The following is a 22,843-nucleotide window of genomic DNA, read 5'->3' as shown; positions in this document are numbered from 1 at the left end:
ACCAGCTGGTGTTTGGGTTTTACACAGAAAATCATCAAAGAGAAGGAGAACAAATGCTCCACATGAAGTGCAAGCTTTGTGCTGGTCACAACAACCGCCTTATACTCACAGACCAAGACACTGAGGTGCTTCCCAGGACTGCACTCAGGTTTCTGGCCTCTGCTGATACAAGGAGGCATCCCAAAGGACAAACCATCTCCAGGGGCACGGAGCTGCCTAGAAGCAGCAGGCAGAAAATGTGTGAGAACTCAGTCCCTCCTCGGAGCTTAGAAGTTAGGGTTGTGCGTTCCTCCTGCTCCATTTACCTTCTCTGCCGTGATCTCAGGCCAGGCACCCATCAGAGCAGAGGCCTCTTGTAAAGGTGTTGTCACAGAGCACATCATGCATTAAATGGTAGCTGTGTGGTCAGAGCCTTCTCCCAGAAAGTGGGAGGTCTGAGCTAAGTGTTCTCCTCAGCCTGTAGGGACTGTAATTCACTCTTCCCACCAGCCTGGTCTGCTCTACCTTGCACAGCATGGCACGGCGGGGCATGGTTTGGTATGGTATGTCTGCAACATGGGTGAAGATCACCTCCTAGCTTCTGGACCCCAAGGGCATCACCCAGACGCGCCCTGCCGTGAAGGTTGGGTGCCAGCTTCTGGCACCAAAGCAGGAGATCTGAACACAAATGCCAATCACATCATGGATGGTGCAGATGTTGAAACCTTAGCTAAGTGTGAAACAGACTCTGGCCCCGTACCTGGTTTTTAAGTCTTTCAGAATTTTCAGACTGCTTCAGGCAGGAGGAAAGTGAACACTGCAACTCTGGCCCCTTCACAGTGGAAAGAATGGGAGACATGGACTGTCTCATGGAAATAGTCCTCTGTGGAAAGACACATTTTTAGGGCTGGGTGCTCTTGCTCTACAGGCAGGAGGTGCTATGAAAGGATCATACATGAGAGTGGGAGTCTTTGGAAGTTTTAAGCCATGAACAGCTGAAGAAGTTTCTATAGAGCATGTGGCAGCCAAGGCTTTTCAAAGACATATCATATGTCCACAGATAGGCAGGCTTTCACTAAAACAACAAAACTCAAATTAATTGAAACAACAAAACACAATTTAATTGAAACCACAAAAATATTTTTTTAAAAAACAAACCCACAAAAGCACTTATTTTCCCTTGCCCACCTACACTTCAAGCTAGGCTTGAAGTGTGAGCATTGAAAATGCTACTACAGTTTCCCATAGAGGAATTTATCTGAACTGTACTTTGTGTACCAAACCAGCGTACGTCACTCTTGCCGTGACAGAGACGAAGTACTCAGTACTCAGCACCCAGCAGCCAAAGAGAAGAAAGACTGTTCACTAGCCAAGTGTTTATCTTGGAAAGCAGAGACTGGCATTTCAGCACCTTCACTAGGACCTGTTTATGTATTTTGCATGAGTCAGGCACTGGATAACATGTACAGTCAGGGATCAGGATCAGGACACAGATCTCCTCTTGCCCAGGAAAATGACCATGAGGTGAGATGTGACACACCTGTTCCCTGGCCCAGGGAACTCTGAATTCTTCTTGCACCAAGTGAGACAACTTCTGTAAGTGAATGTGTATTGCTCTGGAGATAGACTATAGTCTGGTGTTTGGGGCAGTCTCCCAGAAGATGGGATTTCATGGCCCTGAAAGACAGAGGAAGGACTGGACCTTGATCACCCGCACTGCTGGGTGTGTGCTATAACTGTTGAGCTACTGTTTAACACGTAGGAAAACAACAAGACCTCTTCCAGTGGCATTTTAAAAGAAAATTTTCGTCACTGAATCTGCTCTGGGCAGTAGCTGAGCTTTTCAAGAAAGTCTGGGATGAAACACCTACCTGATGGTTCCCAGTCACACCTGAGTGTAAGCCAAGCTGTAGAGGAACACCGAGCTGCCCACCAAGTTGAGGTGCACTAAGGGACAAGTGCCAGTGGTGTGGTGTTTAGACAATCACCATCTGGGACTCAGTGGTTACCATCCCATTTAGTTGGTACTCCAGGTGCCTCAGATCTGCACCCAAGGCATGGCCACAATGAGACAGAAATGTGGGTGCTCTGATCTAAAGAGGATGAAAGGCTGAAGTAGAAAACTGTCATGTATGCCTTGTAAGGGGTAAAGAAACCCCAGGCGAGGAAAAAAGAGGTTAAGGATGAAAGAAAAATGGCATTGAAGCCACAGAAGGTATTTTTCTTCATGACAGACCCCAACCAGAGCTCTCAGCATGACTTAAGCTTGGGCCGGATGATCTTTACCGCCTAGGACTAGCTCCATCGGCCAAGGCAAGGTGACTTCCATGTTTGTTTTCCCTGTGTGTGTCGGCAGGAGGCGGAGCACTGCTTTGCACTGGGGCTGGGGCTCACTGGCCATCTACTGTCAGGAAATCCCTGTGCTGGGAGCAGTAGATCAGAGCCAGGTGAGGAACGCACAGCAGAAGTACAGCTTGAAACATACTGTTCACTGGCTGCTGTCACAAGGGTTCCGGGTAAAGCGAGATGCTGCCAACTCAGCAGGGGACAGCTGCTTGCTTTCCATGGGTTTTAAGGAACTAACATTAGTAATTGATGTGCACATACCAAGAGGTCAGTTTTTCTGGTGCCCTTGGGCTTAATGGCACCGGTACCCCGTGCACCCTGCCTGTGCTTTGCTGTGCTTCCAGCCAGCTTAGGGGTCTGGGCGTGCTGCTCTCCTGGGCCCGGGCAGCGCTGCCCGTGCCCGTTCACTGTCTTGAATTTCTGTGATGTGTTAGGAGGCTGCCTGCAGAAACCATGATCTGCGTGTGAAACGGACCTGCGCTTGCAGAGCAGCATGATGAGTGCCACCTACTGAGAATTAAACATACAGCACCACGGGGAGAGGCCGGTCCCCCCACCAAGCCAGCGGTACATCGCAAACGGCGTCGGCAGTGTGGCTCTCCATGGCTGCCAGCTCCCGTGACATTACGGAGTCATGGCAGCACCGTGCTCGCAGGCTGCCAAGGCTGCTTCTGCTGCAAGGTCGTTTCTTGAAGCTTCATCAAGCAACATTTCTTCAGGGATGTGCTGGGTTGTTTTGGAGCTATACTGGTCTTTGCTGCAGTATTCTGGGGGGGGGAAATCCCTGGCAGGATTAGGCTTTGTAAAATATAAATGACCATTAATAAATTTTTAGTGTTAATGTAAATGCTTGTATCAACTGGAAGCTAAATCGCTTAATCAGGCTAGTAGCAATTAAAATGGTAATTTTTTCTGTACTAGATTCTGCTTGCAATTTTTACCCAAGTAAAACCCTTTGAAGTTAATTGGAAATTTGATTAAAGACTCCGGGATCTGGGTCTTTAAATTTGTACTAAGGAAAGTTCAATATTTGCTTTGGTTTTCTGCACATTGAGTTCACTTCTATATGTTAGTGCAACTGTACAATTAGCCATAACGAGAACAACTCCAATAAAGATTTCTGTAATCTAGTTCTTGATATACTTTAAAAAAGGTCTTGTATCACAGAATGGCTTTTAAAGTACTGCTAAAACAAGCTAAAAGATCTGAAAAAAAAACCTTGATTGCTTAAATTGTTTAATTATTTCTAGTCCCTATAAATGGCTTAGTAATATTCACTTAATGGTAATTCAGAACTCGGGATGGCATGAAAGGAAGGGAGATGTTCTTACTCTTACCCTTTAGGCTCATTTTTCGGTTGCCGGGGGGGGTGGTGGGGTGGTGGAAACCAAACAAAAACACACTGCCAAAAAACCTACTCAAATTATATTATAACCATTAGTAGAACAAAAAGAAACTGTGGTGTGACAGCTTGAAAAAGTTACATTTTTGTCCAGAATGTTGCAAAAAAAACCCAAACAAACAAACCCTCTGAGACAAAAAAGTGACCAGACTATGGTGAGACACTTAGTAGCATTTTCTGAAAAGTAAAAGGAGCCACAGGCAGCCTGTTGTGGTACTGAAGACACTCGAAGAACCATGGTCGGTGTAGCAGTCCAGACTCACACAGGTTTCACTCCAGCCAGTACAACCACAGGTGAGAATAAAGTCCCTGCGAAGGAAGGAGGACTTGCACGGAAAAATCCCCCAGCAAACAAGGAATAGATATTTTTGTTATGTCGTGGGATTTGCCTGGAACTTTATTGCATGCTGATGTCATCTTGTGGACAGATCATCCTTCCAGGCAAAAGAGTGCTCTTTCGAAAGCTGCAACATAACTGATGCAAATATTGTTTAAACTTCACTTGGGTCAGTTGCTGGTGTGAGAAAAGGGAAAAGCAGAAAGAAAGAAGGGAATAATTGTGCAGAAATTACACCGATGATGCAGAGCATATGGGTTCTTGTTGCATACCTCTGTTTATAAGAAGAGTATTGTAGCTTGCCATCAACATGCAGGTTGATTCACTTTGAGAAATCCTTTAATATTCATTAATAAAGTTTCTTTAATTTTGAAATATACATATTCTTGACCTTAAAAAGATACATATTAAATAACAGATTATAAATATCCTATACTAAGAAGTGCAACAGTTTATCAATAGTGGACTATTCTGCAAGTTTGTTGTGACTGTAGGATTTATTTATTTATTTTATTTTATCCTAAAGTGGTCATTGGAGCACAGTTTCTTCCATTTTGAAGTTTGGCACTGCAGTAATTGGATTCAAGTGCAAGGAAAGGGGTTATAAACAGGTCGCTGCAGTTCAGGGAAATGTTCTGCTCTTCTTTTGTCTCTGCTTTTTCTGAAGATCTTAATTTTGAGAAACAAAGTAGTTTATCTTAAATATTTTTCTCTATTCCCTCTAAGAAATAGAAGCATAATATGAGAAAGGAAGAGTTCAGAAGAAGGTCAAAGATTCATTATTATTATTATCATTATTTTTACTATTATTTTGCAATATGGTACAAAAACCTTGAATATTCAATGGCTATACTGTTACAGAACCAATTCTACATTACAGACTGCTAGGTCTGCATAATGGTTAGCCCAACAGCCACAAGTCCCTGACAGCGCGCTTTGAGCTCTTAAATGGCTGCAGAAAAAATAAGCAACCTGCCAGTTACTGCATCCACAGGTATGGATTGTGTATGTTGTGTGAAAACGAATGCTTTCAAAGTGAATGATGAACATTAACTTGCTCTCAGCATAGACTTCCTTTTGCATAATATTTGCAATTTGAACAGTAAGGCTCATCCCATCACAAACTTTGCATATGAACAGCATCCAGTGACACGCAGTCACAGCGGAGGAGCGACCGAGCATGTTTGTGGGAGAAAAGGTAGCCACACATGTTGAAAAAAGCACCTGCTCTGATGCAAAAACATCCGAGGAGACTTTTAAAACACAGCCTGTTGTTTAATGCAGTGGTCGGGAAGAAAAAGCACAATTCTGCACACCAGATTGGTGCACAAAGGAGCCTGGACACCTCGGTGCTGAATGCCTGTTCACAACGCTCCTGTTTGCTCGTGCCTTACCCTAGAAAGCCTTGGCCACCTTGAAGAGGTGGCCGTAGGTCCTGCCTGTTTCAAGATGTCAAACACCTACGTGTGTGCTCTGTCCTTAAAACCCCTCAGCACTTCACCACAAGGCACTTGAAGCGGGTGCCCGGACAACCGAGCCGCACCGGGTCTCTTCTGCATCGGCCCGTGCCGCCACCTCTCCCTGCCTCAGCACTTTGTCACCTGGTGTTTTCCCACCCGCCGCCGACGCCACGAGATCGCTGAGGGCCGTTCCTGTGGAACACACTCGTAAATATCACCGCTTTGCGGCGGCCGACCGTTTTCCTCACGGCGCTCGCTCCGCAGCCGCCGGGGCGTTGGAAACCGGCGGCCCTTCCCGTGAGGAAAGCGGGGTGCCGGCGGGAGCCCGGCTCCCAGGGAAAGGCGGGGAGGCCGGCTGCCGGCCACGGGCTGCGGCGGGCGGCGGCGGGAGCGGGGGCTGAGGCGGGGAGGCGGGAGCGGCCCCTCAGGCGGTTCCCGCCCAACCCGCGCCGCGCCGCGCCCCGCCCCCCCCCGCGCGAGCCGGGGAAAACGTTGCGCAGGTTCTAAAGCGGGGCGGGGGGAGGGGAGGGGGCGCGGCCGCGCGCGAGGGGGCGTGTGAGGGGGAGCGGTGGGTAACGGCCGCCAGCGGGCAACGGCCGCCGCCACCGGGCCAGCCGCGACCGCCGCCGCCGCGGGAGGCAGCCCCCGCCCGCGCCCTCCGCCGTGCGACAGCCGGCTCCGCCGGTGTCCGGCGCCAGCGCCGCTGCCCCGCCCGCCGCATGGAGCTGTCGGCCATCGGGGAGCAGGTGTTCGCGGTGGAGAGCATCCGCAAGAAGCGCGTGCGGAAGGTGGGCAGCGGCGGGGCGCGCGCCGGGGCACCCCTCGCCTCTCCTGCCTCGCACGAGCGCGGGGGGCGTGGTGGGCGCGCGCGTGGCCGCCCTGCCTTCGCCTCCCCCCCCCCCCCCCCCATGCCCGCGCGGAGTAACGGGCAGCCGCGCGCTGCCGGCGGGGCGGTACCGGCACCTGCCCGCGGGGCGGCGGGGCGGGGGGGGCGGGAGTGCCTCGTGAGGGGTGTGTGCTTCGGGGGGCTCCGCGGGGGGGCCGGCCGGGCTGAGGGGGGGGGCGGTGTCACCGCCGGGGGCTTCCGCTTCCAAAAATCCGTGCTGGTGGCAGCGGAGCTGGCGGCGGGAGGGGCTTCGGGAGGGCCCGGTGGGCAGCTGCGTGACTCAGTTTCCCCATCAGTGGACACACGCGCTGTCCCGGCAGGGCGCTACGAGGCCTAGCCCGTAAGCACGCAGCCTGCGGGGACCCTCCGGCGGGAAGTTCCTCACAGGGCAGTGTTTCCAAGCGCTGGGGAGCCCATGAGCCCCCCGTGAGGAAGACAAAACCGGCTCCCTGGCCCGAGGATCCAGGTGCTGTGCTGTTGTGTAAAGGTGCTTGCGGCTGCAGCAGCGGCACTTCAAGGGATGGGCATCCCGCGCGTGCGAGGGCCTCTGCCACGCTTTGGGAAGTCCTTAACAAGCTCCTCAGTATAATATTAAAGATCTTAATAGTTGTACACATTGCTCATGGAGCCCTTGAACATGGTTTCCAATTGCTATGCTTTTTTTTTTTTTTTTTGCTTGGGTTGTTGGATTTTTTTTTCTTTTTACATCTTGTGCTTGGACTGAACGAATAAATGGATAACTCTGAACTTCAGCTGTGCGCTGCTGTTTGCTTGGGTGGAAAGGTTGAGTGACTGTGATGATGGGACAGCGTTTGAGTAGAGTGTGTAGCAACTGGAAGGGAAGTTGAAGAGATATATCATAGGTTCTGAAATACTGTATTTCTTCTCTGCTTGAACAAAATTCCTTTGACACTTGCTTCTGGCATACATCTCCTTCTCGCATTTATGCATGCTGCCTTCTTGTAGGATTGTCTGTAAATGTGGGAATGATTGCAGTCTTGCTCTCCAGTTGGCTTTTGGGGTCCTGCCTGCAAGGCTTCTGCAAAGGTATGACCCCAGGTTGATGGTAGTTCAAGCATGCTTAAATACCCCTGCGTTACTATTTTCTGGGGAAAAAGTTATAGCGAGCATATTTGAATGAGGAAGTGGCTTTGTTTTGAAAATAAAGGGATGGGAAACGAGATTTTCAGTTGCAGAGTTTAGGCCTGTTCATTGGTTGCATCTCTTGCTGTAGCCCATATTTGGTTGCAGACTTCACCTGTTTTCTTCCCTTTTCTGCCTTTAGGGTAAAGTAGAATACCTGGTGAAATGGAAAGGATGGCCCCCAAAGTAAGTTGTTTTACTTGGTTTTTACGCCTTTAATATTTGGTAATAGCTTACATTGTATCGCTACAACTGAGTATCCCGCTCTTAACAGGTAACCTTTTGTCCCTGGTTCCAACAACAATAAACAAAAACAAAGAGCTATAAACCAAAACCAAATCTATTTCTGGACCAGCAGCTGAGGGATGCAAACTGTGTGCCAGTCTATTCTGACTGGGTTTTGCCACCACTGAAATATTCCATTGAGATGCTTTCTAGATACAAATGGTTTTAAATTCATTACGAGTTTAACAGGGAACCCTGATTCTTCTGAACTTGGAATGGCTCCTGCTTTCCTGAGTCAGCACTGAGAGGACCCCACTTTATTTTTAGAGCTATATGCGGTTTTTTAAAATAGAAAACAAGTTGATGGTCTTGTCTTGTTGTTCTACTACTTCCCCTCTGCTATTCACAAACGGAAAGGGGCAATGTTTCAGATTTATTGATTGTAGCCAAATGCAGGTGATCTTTGTCCCTTGAAAATTACTGCCATGTCTTCATTTCCTTGTCTGAAACCTTCTGTTATTTTGAGTGTCTCTTCTGCTTTTGCTTTGGTTGCTATGTTGCAAAAAGGGAAAAAAAAATTTTTTTTGCGGCATTGCTGTACATTGTTTGTAGATATTTTTCTTATTAAAATGCAGCTGCCTCTGAAGAAGAGTGATTGCTCTGGGTCTAAACAGTCTGTAAAAGGCTTTAAGATTAAAAGGATTAGGTAACTGGAGAATATTACTATGTTAGCTAGCGGTCTAGTAGAACAGCCCCCTGACCAGCCTGTATGGGGCCCTGTCTTTGCTTTTCTGTTTGCAGCTCTGTGTGGGTACAATTACATTACACATGCAGTTGCGCTGTGTGTTGCTAAGCAAAGGGGGCTGCTTTTACGGCTTCATCCTTGCAGTTGCAAAGCAGGGCCCACTAGGATGGTCCTAACAGATTGTACCTGGTGTCTAAGAAGTTGAAATGTGTTCCTACGTGCCATAATCCTCGTGCCTAATCCTTGTGCTTATAGGGCATGTGTGAATACAAGCAGCTTCCCCTCTCTGGTGGTGGTGGGAGAGGGTGACTTTGTTCTTGACTGTAAGTTCTGCTGTCAAAGCGTAACCTTGTGCACTTGTTGAGCGCCAGTTGCCATGTAGTTTGGGTCAGTTCTTGGACTGCTTCAGCCTTCTAAGTAGCCAAGCCTTGTTTAATCACTGTTAGAAGTTGGGAAATGTGTTTGTAGTCTGTGAGGCACCATCCCCTTTTGGCCAGAATACTGATGTTTATCCCATTCTCCTTTCAACAAGTGCATTGAGGTCCTTCCTTTGTAAAGTCACTTGCCAAGAAGGTGGGTTGAGGCATGGCGTAGTTTTCCTCGGACAGAACAGCCCTTATTCTTACTGCTGCCTTTCCTTGCCATGTGCCTTGGAACTCTGGGAGAGCTAGAAGCTCTCTTTTGGGAATTAAAAGCACAGCTTTCTGCCCAGGGAGCAAGGGGATGCCAGAGTTCCCTTCTTCTGATGCTGTGACATGTCCAAACATCTTCGCTCTTTCCCCAAACGCCAAATCTGAGAAACACTGAATTTTTTTTTCTTCGCCCATGCTCCCACCCTCCCCTAAACTGTTCACCTGTTGGTTTGAGTTGCTTAAAACCAAGATGCTTTGAGCATTGAAGTCGCTTTCATCCTAGTAGGCTCTGTTCCGTGTTTCTGAACATGCATATGTCTGTGATAGCATGCAGCACCACAAGCTGTTTGCGTCTTTATTTTCCAGCATACTCAGTTTCCCCATCCCACATCGTGTTTCTCTTCATTCCCCTCCCAAACTTTGTCTTAATGCTCTTTGTAATCTCTGTACAAGTTGTCCCATCATTCCCATCAGAGGCTTCATGGAAGGGAGTAAGGATAGGTCAGCAGTTTGATGCTTTCCCACATAATTGACTTTTCACTTTTTTTCCTTTCGTTTTAATAATAAATTCTTGTTAATGTCCTGCACCTCAGATTTCTGGATTGTACTCCTGGAGTCAGGGAATGGAGGAGTTACTATCTGATTCTAGTTACAAGCTTGTTTACAACTTGTATTGGAGTTTAGAGGGGAGGGGGAAGAGGAGGAGTAGAAGGAGGGGGAAGGAACATCATATGATCTATGTTTTCCAGAGTGCCTCTCTGCGGTTCTGCTGCAGCCTGGGCTGTGTGTACCCGTATATATAGCTCTCTGTGTGTATGCGCATGCGCATGGCAAACTGAGCCATGTTTTTTTTTTTATATGCAGTGTTTTGCCACTGCAGAGAAGCCAGAAACTGAACTGCAGAGAAAAAGGCAACACCCACCAGGGTTGTTTTTTTTTTAAAGCAAATCCCCTTTCCTCTCCTGCCTATGCAAAGCAATCCAATGTTTTGCCCTCCCTGTGTTATTATTTTTCTTAAATTTGTAGAATGAATGACAGAATCCCCGCAGCTGGGAGGAAACCTTCCTCTGTTCAAACAGTAACTTGGCTTTGACAGCTCACAGTCAGGTTGCTGCAGGAGGTTCGAGCAAAGGAGGGAGGGAGGGATCAGCTGGTTAGGAAGAAGTGTCTGTTCTTAACTCTCTGATGTACAGTGCACCTTGGGATATCTGAATTTCATATTTTTGTTTCTCCATTTTGCAAAAGAATTGTACTTTTATTTCTAGACCCATTCTCCATGAATGCTATCCATACCTGTCTTCCATCTAATGGAGAGATGAAAGGGAAAAGCATTCCCACACCACCTCCCCTGTGTACATATATGCATGTACCATGTGCCCTTGTGTGTAGCCTAGACTTCATCCTGAAATGTAAAAATCCTAATTGGCTTTTCCCCTGTTTCAAGGCACTGATATCAGTGCCCCCTTGCCCACCTGCATGTGGCTTGTCTCTTGCTCTCCTCCCCAAGGGCTGGGGAGGTGCTTTGTCTCCAGGCCCTGGACCTCACATTCCAGGAAAATTAACAATTTGAGCATTTGGGGTTTCAGACTTGCTTTCTTGCCTTTGAGTTTCTATGGTAGGGACATGCCACCCACCTTTTCTGGGCACACATGACCCCTTAGAAGCAAACTTGACATGAGGACTACCCTGTGATTCTTTCACCTTCCACAATGGGAGTTTTTGCTGCTTCTGCTTGGTATGAAGTGCAGCAGTGCCCTTTGGGAACCAGTTTTGGTGTTGCCTGCTGGGTAGGTTCAGTCCTTTCCTGAACATCTGACTCCTGTCACAGCTGTCTCAAAATCGAGGCAGGAGATGGGGCAGTGAGTGACACTGTTCACAGGCTACTTTCAGAGCATCAAGCTTATTTTGAGTAGTTTTGGTAGCCCTGACCACAATGCAGATGTGTTCCTCCTGCACCGGTACAGAAACACTGGTGACCTCTGCTAGATAAAAATAACCCGCAGGGGCAGTTGAGCAAGAGGAGGAACAGTTGGAAAATCGCTGTCAACTTGCCTCAGGGCCCAGGTCTAAACATGTTTAGTTTAATAGCATCAGTGGAGAAAAATTAAACTCTTCTTAAATGAATACTTTCAGCTCCGGTTATTAGAGGTAATTAATAATGCAGGTGAGAAAGCATACTTACTCTTTCAGCAACCTAAATTAAGAGAGACCTATTTTTCAGAAAGCTGTATTGGATTGCATCTCATTGTTCCATGGGGTTTGTTGGATTTGAGGGAGTGCTGTAAATGAGACCTGTTTAGGCACTGACTTAAAATCAGTTTTAAGTGTCTGCAGAGTCTTTGCAAATAGTGTGAAGGGGGCCCTGGGGAGGAAAGTCTTCCCTGTTCTCCTTTAAAGAGCTGCCTGACACTTGGCCCTGCCTGTTTTGGGAAGGGGAGGTGGTGTCTGCTGGAAGTTGGGGGTGCAGAAAGGCTGAGATTCCTCAGAGCTCTTGCAGTGTTGTGGCAGGCCCCACCAACTCTTGTGAAGGCAGTATCCAGGGCCACAGCACATTGGTAGCAGGCCTGCAAAAAAAGTATTGTTTACTTTATATTCCTTATGTTTTTCTTCAGATACAGCACATGGGAGCCAGAGGATCATATCTTGGACCCTCGCCTGGTAGTGGCTTACGAAGAAAAGTAAGGCACATGTTCTTTCTCTCCCTGGACACAGGAAAAGGAAATAGTGTCTTTATTTCACAGCATGTACAAAGTGCCCCTGTTGTCCCTGCTTCAATCAAAGATGACATGTATAGCAATGAATCCTGCTTGATCTCTGTATCCTGGTGTTGGCTGAGGCAGACAAGATGGGGTTAAAGCAGCTTTGATTGGCACTGTTCAGTAAATGAGGCCAAGAACAAGCAGCACTGAGCCAAAGAGCAATCAGTCTTAGGTTTTGATCAGGTCCAGGGCTCGACTGATGTGAGGTGGTAAGTTTCCCTAACCCATCCTTGATCAGCAGTCAAAGAAATTCCCTTATTGTAAGGCTTTCACTCCTACAAGAAGCAATTCCAGGACATTCTTCAAGCCCACACTGGTCATCATTGGATTTTAATGCGGGAAATGAGGGAGCTGTGCTGCAAAAGGTAGATGTCCTGACTAGGTTTTGTGCTGTGGTATTTAGTACTCTGATTTGTGTTCCTCTTTCACAGGGAAGAGCGAGACCGTGCATCAGGGTACAGGAAAAGAGGCCCCAAACCAAAGCGCCTCCTACTGCAGGTAGCCTCTTGCTCTTCTGTGTATTTCTAACTCATTAGCTGCTCTGCTGCTCCTCTGCTCACAGGGAGGTGGAAACTATCAGTTTGCTGTTTTATGGACAAAACTGGAGGTAACAAGCTTACACAACAACATGAAATCAGTGGGTAGGCAGATACTTTTAACCTGTTAGCTGAAGAGCCAGCTAACTTGTCTTTAAAAAAAGCTAAACAAAACAAAACAATCAACAACAGTTCTTGCTGTCTGAACTAGGATTTTCTAAACTTTGGGCTTGGGTGGTTGCAGGTTACCTGGTTTGTGTGCTCTTTCAATTTCACGTTGGGCTTGGACTTTACATCATATTAAAGGTAGACACTGGTTGGAAGCAGAGTTCCAGCATGCCTTGACTGCTGCCAAGCAAAGCAGCCAATCCTAGGAAGCACATATTAGGAAGAGCTTAGATGGCAGTTGAAGAGGCGAGAGAAACAGTGTTGTAGAAGCAGCACAACTTATCCTAGCTCATCTAGGTGTTCGGGGACTGAACAGAGAGTAGTTTCCTGGCTCCCAGGTGGGAGCCCTGACTGTATTATCTGATTTCCTCTCTGACCCTTGCTGCATTGATGTCTTGGCAGCGACTCTATGGCATGGACTTGAGGAGTGCCCACAAGGGAAAGGAGAAGCTCTGTTTCTCTCTTGCACGGAGGTTTGGAGGAGGAGACAGTAGCATGCCAGGGGCCAAGCCAGGGCAGGCAGAGTTCTCAGAGAAGACTGGGGGAACGGTCCTGCCATTCTCTCTCCGGAAGCAACGCAAAAACCAGAAGTACCTGCGACTGTCAAGGAAGAAGTTCCCCCGCATGGCAAGCCTGGAAAGCCGAAACTGCAGGCATGAGTTCTTCCTGAATGATGCAGTGGGCCTAGAGGCCAGGCAGGGCCCTGAGGACTGGGAGGCCATGCAGCACACCAGCAAGGAAGGTAAGGCCAGACACCTCGGCTGTGAAGTTCTGGGGTAGCAAAGGATGCTCTGCATGCTTCCTCCTTGCTTGCCTCATCCTGGGATTGTGGTTTGGGTCAGGTCCTCAGAGCAGCTCTCGCTGGCTGACATTGTGGCCCTCTTGTTTGGATGAATAGCACGGATTAATCTGCTTTTTTGGTGCTGTTGCCTCCCTGTAGGCTTTGTATCAGTAATGCCCCTCCCAGCAGAAGATACTGCATGTGGAAGGTGCTGCAAGTTACTCCCCTCTTACAGTTTCCTCCTAGCAGAGGCGACGTGCAGGTGTGATAGGGATGAACTCTGCCTCTGTCCACATATCCACATGTGTTCAGCCTGCTGCTCTGCTAAAAGGAGCTCGGCTGGCAGTGGGCAAGCTTGGGCATGAGAGCTGCTCTCCTAGTGCTGCTCTGATAAGCGTACAGGAATGCCGTTAGGAACCCATAGTGCATTCCTCTGCCCCCTCCTTCCCTATTCTCTCCACACCCCACATCCTGTAAAGTCTCTTGCTCTAGAGCTATGTGAGAGGGGGATGAGAGATGAAGTGAGGATGGTAACTCCTGCCTGATCCACTGAATAGGCAGCGTGGGTGTAGGCATGGGAGTTGTCCAGGCATATTTGGCATTTTGGGGAGGGATACCAGCACCTTGTGCAGATGGGCTGTGGGAAGGGTGTGTTTTCTGAGTTACGAAGAAAACTCTATCCCTGCATTATTAGAGCTTCTGAAGGCACAGCTTTGCTAAGGAGTGGAAAGCCAGGACTTGTGCTGCTTGTAGTAGCTAAGGGAATCCTGTTACTCCTTGCTAGGGGTAGCTGTTAGCCAGGCTGGATTAGGCAGCATTTTGAGGAGAGAGCTGTGTTCTGGCAATCAACGTTATCCCCTCCTTTCTGAGAGGGACTCAAAGAGTGCCCAAAATACAGGGAGGCTTCAACGGTGGTAGCACAGACGAACCCAGCTCTGCGTCCTGCCAATGGGCAAATATGTGAGGCTCTTCCCCCCTGGAAGTGGTGGGTTCTAAAGCACTTGGGGATCAGAAGAATGAATGGTTCTACAGAAATGTAAAACTGTTTTTGTTATCCCTTTGACACGTGGCTTGCATGGAATTCCAATTATTGTTAGGTGGGTTAGACTCTTTCTGAGGTGAAAGTAGGCACCCCAGGTATTTGAGACAGAGGCCAGGAAATACACTTTTAAGGGGCCCTCATTCCTTGCCTGGTTTGGGACAACAAGGTGTATAGTATAGGTCTAGTGACAGGGAGAGGGTACGTTTTCCTTCCTCTCTCTGTATTTTTGTGGCTGTCTCTGGGGCTTGGGGGAAGTGAGGCTTAGGGTGGCAGAGAGACTGATAATTATTACTGCAGTGAAAAAGTGCAGGGATGCTTGGGTTTCTTGTATGTAGCTATCCAGGAGCACAGAAAGGATAGAAGAAAGGGAGAACAACCTCTCTGTGAAGCAGTATTGACAGATTTTTTTGGAGAGAATCACACCCAGGCTGCATTACAGGTGCAGTACAAGGAACACTCTCCATTTTGGATCCCTTTGACTCCCCCAGGAGTATCTGAAGAGCATGTGTAAGAGTTTGTGATTTTTTACTTTTCAACGGGATAGGACATTTATAAGCAGGTGAGCTCACTCCTGGATGAGTGTGCTTTGCTGACACAGCCAAATTAGGGGCTGAGATGAGGTGAGAGGTATCAGGGAATTGTGGATGGTTAGATGAGCCGAGTGGTGTTACAGGGTCTTTTGACCTCTGCGTAGCCTGCTCCAATGCTGGCGTGTGTCTGGACACCTTCGCTATTCTTTCCTTTTCCCATTATATCCTGCAGGGATCCTCTATTTTCCCATAGCCTCTGAGGGGAGGGCTTGCCCATGCTCTTTCTTGCCTTTGTGCAGATTCAGTACAGGCTGTTTTCACCCACCGTTTGTCAGAAAGGAGGCCTCTCTTTCCATCCTTCCCTTCCCTCTCTTCTTCCTCCTTTCCTTCTCCCTCACCTCTCTCTTGCTAACCTACTCTTATCTGCCTCTCCTTCTGCAGCAGATGTGGATGGCAGTCTCCCTTGGATTCCCACTGTGCCCCCCAGCGAAGTGACAGTGACAGACATCACAGCAAACTCCATTACCGTCACTTTCAGAGAAGCACAAGTGGCTGAGGGCTTCTTCCGAGACCGGAGCGTGCAGTTCTGAATCTCCATTTTCAGTGCTCCCCAAAACCAGTGCTTTTAGGGTGGGGCTAGGGAAGGGTTGTTTTATCCCTTAAGAAAAAAAAAAATATCCAAAATGTGTCCTCTTAAAATGTTTACAGATACCTTTTTTTTTTTAAAAAAAAAAACAACGAACCAACCAACCACCAACCACCCTCTCTCTTTTCTCCTTTTTCCCCTTTCAGATACGCAAAAAAGGGCAGTGTAGGGGGTGTGTGTTTGTCATTGCTTTGTCCATCTGAAAAACTGACAGCCCTTTCCCTGGCAAAGACTCCCCTCCTAGATGTGAAAGCAGCAAGCTGAACAATTTGCCTTTTATCCTGTTAAGTGGTGGCAGCTGCATTTGTGGGGAGAGGGCATGTGAAGGTGGAAAGAGAGCTGGGTCTCTAGTCTGCTGCCTTGTTTTGCAATTGATATCCCTTGGATAAAGATACTTCTCTGTGCATTGCTCTTCCTACCTTCCTCCTCCCTCTCTTCCTGCAGCAGTGAGAGGCAATGGATCCTACCTGTGTAGATAACTCCAGTCTTAACAGACTTCCTCTCCAGTGCTGTTTCCCCTGTGGCCTGCTGTCAGGACTTCAGATCCATGTTTGCCTGTCTGTGGTAAGTCAGTCTTTGCAGCGTGGGTCCATATAGACAGCAGAGGTTTCTCCGTTTGATAGTTGATCATGTGGAAAGACTGAAATGCGTCTCTGAAATCTAGATTGGCAACATAAATTCAATTTGCACTCACTAAAAGCTCAGAAACCCAGTGCAGACATACTGTTCTGTATATGCTGAAGAGGATTTCCGGGCTTGGCTCTGCTGTGTGAGGAATGCATTATGGGGAGTGGGGTATTTTTACCCTTTGCCAAATTCAGTATTAATAACAAATGCTACCCTGAATCTGTGGTAATAAGTTGGTTGAAAACCGGCTCCTCTCCCCTGGGAGGAGGGGCCAGTAGGACAACTAAAGCATTGCCTGGCACTGCAAAGATATCCAAGATACTGGCACAGGCCCAGGACACAGGAATTGGAGAGAACTGAGCTAGAAACGGACCTTGATTAGCAGCAAATTCTGTTCTTGGATCCCATTGAGAGATCCAAGGTAAACAACATGTGGGGAAGGCGTGTATTAGATTTGAGGAAGGGGTTAAAAAAAAAAAGTCTTAATTCTTAGCAATGAGAATTCTTGGATTGTACTGCCTGAGTAATATTCTTCTGTGACTCTGGTCTCCTCACAGTATCTGTGATCCTGTACTACTTTACTGATAGGAACTTCCCCTTGGAAGGCTTAAAAAAATCTTTGCCAAGGAAAGCGGTCTGCGTTTCAATAGACCCTGCCTGATCTTGCACTTAAAAATGCCTTGTGCTGGACTGCCTGTGACACTTTAAGGTTTTGGAAAAATTGATGTATTTTGAGTTAGTAGTTTAGCATAGCATCTGTTCTTGCACATGCATGTTCTCTTCCATTTTTTTAAAAGCAAATTTTATTTAACTTAAAATTTAAAATACAGACCTTTTCCTACGGAAAGCAAGAAAAGTAAGTTAGAGTCTAAAATGGGAACTGCGGGACAGAGTGCTGCAGGGTAACATTGGCTACTGTCATGATTACTGTTCTTAAATCCTTTGTTTCCTCTGCCCACCCCACCTGAAGCATCTCTTACCTGCTGTATTTATTCTACAAGCCTTCTGAGCTCTAAAGACCCTGTGGAAATCCTCAATGTGTTCCTTTGAAGGGCTTGGCTGCTAGCCTGCAGAATTTGGGAGCTCTGGGACTTCTGGTCCTCCAAACATCTACCTTTTGCGAAATGCTTGGACTGCCCCTGTGGTTTTTATTAAAAGAAGGTTTTACCTCAAGATAGGATGTGGCGGCTCAGTATAGACTTAGGATTTCCCCTTCCATCTCAGAGCTGTTTGAGTAGGCCTATCTTCCACTGTGTCACAGCAGTGTAAGGACCACTGGGAAGATCTTGAATTACTGGACTAACCTTTTGTCTCTCAAGGTAAGTGACATGGGAGTTTCATTATGGGGAAATCTGAGAGGGTGAGAAGTGGAAGCTGGGGGATGGAGAAGTTATGTGGTGGGAGGAAGAGTGAGTGGGAAAGCAATAGCTAGCAAGGGCAAATTGATGAGGTAAGCATACAGGCTCAGGATGTTTGTTAAACGTGGGTGTCCAGAGCGAGGCTTCTGTGTCTGGAGCTGCACCCTCTTTTGCAGGATGTGGGGTCAGACAGTATTGTCATCGTCACCCCACACACACCCCCACACACTTACTCTCCCCAACACTTGCCAAATGTGCTGATTACCTGCATCTCTTTCTTGTTGTGACCAGCGGATGCACCACATGGCTGAGTCCACTCTTGAAGGTTGTAGAGGGTCAAGTAGTTAGAGCTGCAGAAGCATAATATTTTAGCTTATTTTATAAAAAGTCTTGAACTCCAGCTCTTCCTGCTAAATCTTCGTGGCGTTTATGGGATCTGGTTTCTTTATTCTAATGCAGCTACTGCTGCCTTTGTCCTGTCTTCCATCTCAGTGTACAAATACACCAGAAAAGCTTCCTAAGGTTCCTGGCTTTGGCTGACATTGGAAGCAATACCAATCCTGCGGCAGGAAAGAGCTTGTCCTAATAAACTGGATTTCCATCCTCTGCTTTTCTCTCCACTCATCAGCTGAGACTTCTCAATGTTTTGTTTTGGCATTTCTCTTTAAACATCTTTGCTTCCTCCTGCAGTGGAGTTTTCAAAGACCTGTGGTGGTCTTTCAAAGAGGGTCCACCCACAGCTTCATATCTTAATCACTTCTTGGATCAGGCTTGCTTGTGTTCTGCTGGTGACTAATCTCACTACACAAAGTGTTGAACAAAGTACTTTGCTATCATGCTGCTTTGTGTACAGGTCAGAGGAGTTAACCCTTATCAGGTTAAGATGCAACAAGTTGCATGTGTGTGGGTTTGGTTTGTGTGTGTGAGGAGGAGTTTGTGCTAGGAAACTAAGCAGTTACTGTGTTGGGGTGGACTTTTTTTTTATTTTACATTCATGAATTCTTTCTTGTCTTAAAGATCTGTTTGAGAAGATTTTTCTCTTGATATTTTAAAAATCTGGCTCTGTTCCATATTGTCTGGTGACATATTGTTGTAAACTTCCTTGGTAGAGCTGGTCTTGAGGGACTTTAAAATTAGTGTTATTCCACTTCTGCAGGTGTAGACGTGTAGGGGTTTTTCATTTGTGATGGAATGAGAGGTTGTCTGGGTTGTCTTGTCTCTTCTCCCCAGTGCTGTTCATCTGCCAGTTCAGCCCAAAATTTGAAAACTGAATTGGGACCTCTTGGGCTAACATACCATGAAAATCAGATGCTGTACTCAGAGCTTCGTTAAGCATTCCGTTTGATTAGAAGAGCCAGAATAGCATCCAGCTGAAGCTGAGTTTAATAATTCTATTTGAAGCACAAGCTGAGAATAGAAATGGGCTAACTCTCCCATACCTCGTTTGGCTCCATGGCTGTAAACAAGAAAAACTTCAGCCAGTGGAAATTACTGAACTGTATGCAAGAAACAAACTTCTCGAAGAAGAACGGTTCTTTCCTACGGTCATTCTTAGAACTCTTCCCATGTGAGAATTTACCAGCCACAATCGGGGGATGGAAGTTTGGAATTTTTTATTTCATAGATCTTCTAACAGTGAACTCGCTGTATATATGACAGAACTGAGGGGTTTCATGAGACTGGAAAACCTTTATTGTTAACACTGTGTTTGAAACAAACAAAAAACCACCCCAGACCTGTGGAAAGGACTGTCTCTGTTCCTGGATAGTTATAAATGAAATGTTATTGCTCTGATACATGTGATGCCTTGGAACAGCAAGTTTTAACACATAAAATAGTGGCATTAAGTAGCCTTGTAGCTCCTGCATGCTCCTTAGTGTCTTGCATTTGCTTGGGCACCCTTCTGCTTGTGAAGTCAGACCAAGGTGGGGGTTTTTTTGTGGATTATTTTTTTTTCTTTTTTAAGCAAGAACAGGATATTATTGTGAGAAAACTCAAAAGCAGTTCCATTTGCCAAAATAAGCCCAAATTTGTTAGTGAATCGACCCTTGCTTATGTTAGAGCCTCAGAGAGAAAGAAGCTTATTGAGAAATGAATGGCTTTTTTTGTTGTTGTTAGTGTTGTGAAACTGTCCAGAATTGTTCTTCTGGTGTTTTGTGACTGAATGTATAAAATTGTTTGTTCACCTCACAGGGGGGCCCTTGGCCCCAGTACTGTTTCCTGCTGTACACCAGCTAGCGCTGTTTAATTTTACTGGAACAGAGAAGGGAGGCCTCACACAGGTCAAAAAAATAGGCAGGGTAGCTCGTGCAAGACCCTCGGTGGTACCCACAACAGAGGCTGGGGTGTGGAAGACAGCAGCGAGGGCTGTCAGCCAGCCACATCTATCTGAGCAAAGCTAAATCTGCCACCACCTCTCCACGCCTTCCTCTCCTCTCAAGCTTTAAGCTTGTCCTTTGTGAAGTAGGGAAAGTGTAAAAATCTCATTTTCTAAAGCTAGTTGGTATCTACCCATCTTCTGTTCCTCCCTTGCTTACCTGTGGCCTAGGAAGAAGGCAGTGGGCCTTTCTAGGAAGATAGTAGGGGCAGCTGCTTGTCCGGGAAGGGAGGGAAGGAGCTGCCTCAGAGTCGCTCTTGCTAGGCAGTTGAGGACAGGCCTTTGGGTGAGCTGGCAGCTGAGAGAGAAGGTATGTTAGAAGTGCAAAGAACTTGTAGTGAAGCCGATCCCTTGCATCAGTGGGTGGATGCCCCCTGGAGTTCTGAGTGGGCCCTATGGAGAGGAGATGGTCAGTGCTTCATTTATGTATGTTTTACCATTTGGGAAAGCAAGGGAGATGTCTATGTTAACAGCTTGCATAGGGTAACTTCTACGTGGGAATGTATAGCATTGCCACATACAGGTAAAGGGAGCATGTTGCTTTTGCTGTGCTTGTTGTAAAATTATTTTCCCCAAGGGCATCGTAAACTTGTTTTGAGACAATAGCTTATGATCGAGAGACCATGTTGTCCTATGCCAGCTCAACTTATCATCCTTACAGAGAAACCATGAACCTTCTGGGTGTCAAATCACCTCAATACCCCCAAAGCAGCTGGTGAAGATGGGAGGGCCCACCAGACATCCCCAGGACACTTGGAAGGAGAGAGAAGCAGTCACTTAAAATTGAATTCAGGCCCTTCAAATCCTTTCCTGTAACAAGCAACTTCCCAGAGCGATGACCCCTTTTTCTTTTCCACCTCTTTTTCCCTTGCACCCTTAATTTCTCAGAGTATGGTGGCTCAGCAGGGAGCAGGTGGCAGATGATCCCTAGTTAACTGGGAGTAGTAGCAGAGCTCAGTGGGAGAGCTTAATGGCCAACAGGGTGGAGATGGATTGCTATCGAGTCGGGACGGGATGGAAGCTTTGCTGCTGTGATTGTTTCCATCTGTCATGGGCTGCTCTGCAAAAATGCTAGGGAAAAGGGAGAGCTCATAAGGCTGTTTGGAACCTCCATCGCAGCTTATCTTGTTACTGGGGTACCAGAGTTTTGACTGGGAGGGGGATTTTGGAGGAGGGGGTGGAAAGCCTTTTTAAGTATTATTATTTTTTAACCAGAAAATGTAGTGTCAGCACAAAGAAGCTTTTTGCAAATCTGTTTAAATGTTAAGTAGCTTTTTTTGCTTTTAAATCTGAAGTATATTTTGAAGCACTTTGGAAATGCAAAGCACTAGGAGTGCTACATACTCCTTACCGTCTGTCTAAAAGTGGCATTTGAAAAGCAAAAGATGTATGTTTCAGGCCACTGGCTGCTCCTTATCATTTTTCCAGAGCTGCCACCCAACCCTTTGCCTCCCTCCCATGGCAGAAAGGGGAGTGCGGTCCAGGGTGCCAACTAACACGAGGGCTCCCTGGACGGGGAGAGGAGACACACAAAGTCTTGCTCGTCTTCAGGGTGCAGGCTGGCTTCCTCCCTCCCCCACCTTCTTTGTCGAAAGAAAGGGGAAAATGAAGCTGAGTTTCGGTTTGAGCGGTCCTAGTCTGGAACTTTGCTTCTTCTGACTCTGGAGACATCTTATAGCGTTTTCTGTCTGAAAAATTGCACCTTATTAGCTTAGTTGAGGAACAGGAAGGTATCTGTCCTTCTGCAGGGAGTGGGGAGAGGAAGGGAGGGTGAACCAGGAGCTGTCTTCAGTAGCTACTGGATTTTTCCAGACGCCATTTCCTCACTCATCACCAACAGAACGGCAACAAAAGACCTAAAATCTCTTAGATTAAGCTTTTGTTCTGTGCGTCTCAAGAACCTTTTGAGCAGGCTAAGATGAGAGAATCTTTTTCTCCCCCCTCACTTAGCCAGCTCTACAGCTGAGGGAACCCCAGGCCTCTGGCTGGGTTTTCAGCACCAACTCTTTCCCTCATCGTACACACATTGTTCGGGCTGTTTTGCACACTGATTCACCTAATGTGGTGTTCTTCCTTTCTGGTGGGGGGAGGTGGGAGATGGGGTCAGTTAGTGGGGAGGGCCCCGGATTATTTCTGTTCTTGTCTCTTCAGTTGTTGCTGTTGCTCCTGTCAGCTCGCTAGAGTATCTGAGTCTTTGCACACAGAAAGCTTCCTTTTGCACAGAATGAGCTTCTAGCTTTTGTACAGACTAATTGAATGTATTTGGGGAGGGGGGGAAATAGGGAGTAAACCAATTCCAAACAAACCAATTGGAGTTTAATGCCTTTTCTGAGCGAGTACGTGCTGTAAAAGGAGATTGTAATAGCAAAGGGAGGGCAGGCTCGAGTATAATTTGACACAAAGTGTGGTTTTATTTTTGTACTGATATGGATAAGAGACTGTACAGCATCTATTTATTTAGATGATTTATGTGGTAAATGTTGCAAACAAAATTATTAAAATATTAAATATGAGAACTGACATTTACCTAATGGTCTGTTTGTGTGGTCATTTACCTCCCCTTGCTCTAACTCTACAGCTGAATTATTTTCCACCAGTCACTTCTGCTGGTATAAACACACGGCGTGGCTGGAAAAGGAATGGAAAATGTGTGTGTATGCATGAGAAAGATCAGTAAAGAAGGATCGATGAAGAACGGAGCCTGCAGAAGGCTGTTTCTGACATTACTCATTACTTTGATTCAAGGAGGTCAGGTTTTTATTAATTTTTAACCCACTGGGTAAGTTAGAGCTGTACAGAGGTGACCTGGGACAGCTGGTTGTTGGTGGATTAGAATTTGAAGAGGAAAATGCTGATGGCAGGGT

The 22,843-nt window shown here is 46.9% G+C and overlaps 1 protein-coding gene across 3 annotated transcripts; it reads left to right on the top strand.

Annotated features, from left to right (window-relative positions):
• The first annotated feature begins 5,989 nt into the window (after positions 1-5,989).
• CBX7 (chromobox 7) lies at positions 5,990-22,505 on the top strand. 3 transcript variants are annotated; one of them, XM_055711359.1, is made up of 6 exons: positions 5,990-6,312; positions 7,696-7,739; positions 11,768-11,833; positions 12,346-12,412; positions 13,021-13,360; positions 16,062-22,505. In XM_055711359.1, exons 1-6 carry the CDS (start codon positions 6,244-6,246, stop codon positions 16,094-16,096), a joined length of 621 nt encoding a protein of 206 aa, XP_055567334.1. In that variant the 5' UTR covers positions 5,990-6,243; the 3' UTR covers positions 16,097-22,505. The 3 variants fall into 3 exon arrangements, with proteins under 3 accessions (XP_055567334.1, XP_055567332.1, XP_055567333.1); XM_055711357.1 differs by having other exon boundaries at positions 5,994-6,312; positions 15,413-22,505; XM_055711358.1 differs by having other exon boundaries at positions 5,996-6,312; positions 15,416-22,505.
• The last annotated feature ends 338 nt before the right edge of the window (positions 22,506-22,843 follow it).

Source organism: Falco cherrug, chromosome 5 (assembly GCF_023634085.1).
Source record: "Falco cherrug isolate bFalChe1 chromosome 5, bFalChe1.pri, whole genome shotgun sequence".
Lineage (NCBI taxonomy): Eukaryota > Metazoa > Chordata > Aves > Falconiformes > Falconidae > Falco > Falco cherrug.
This window is presented reverse-complemented; position numbering and strand designations above follow the sequence as displayed.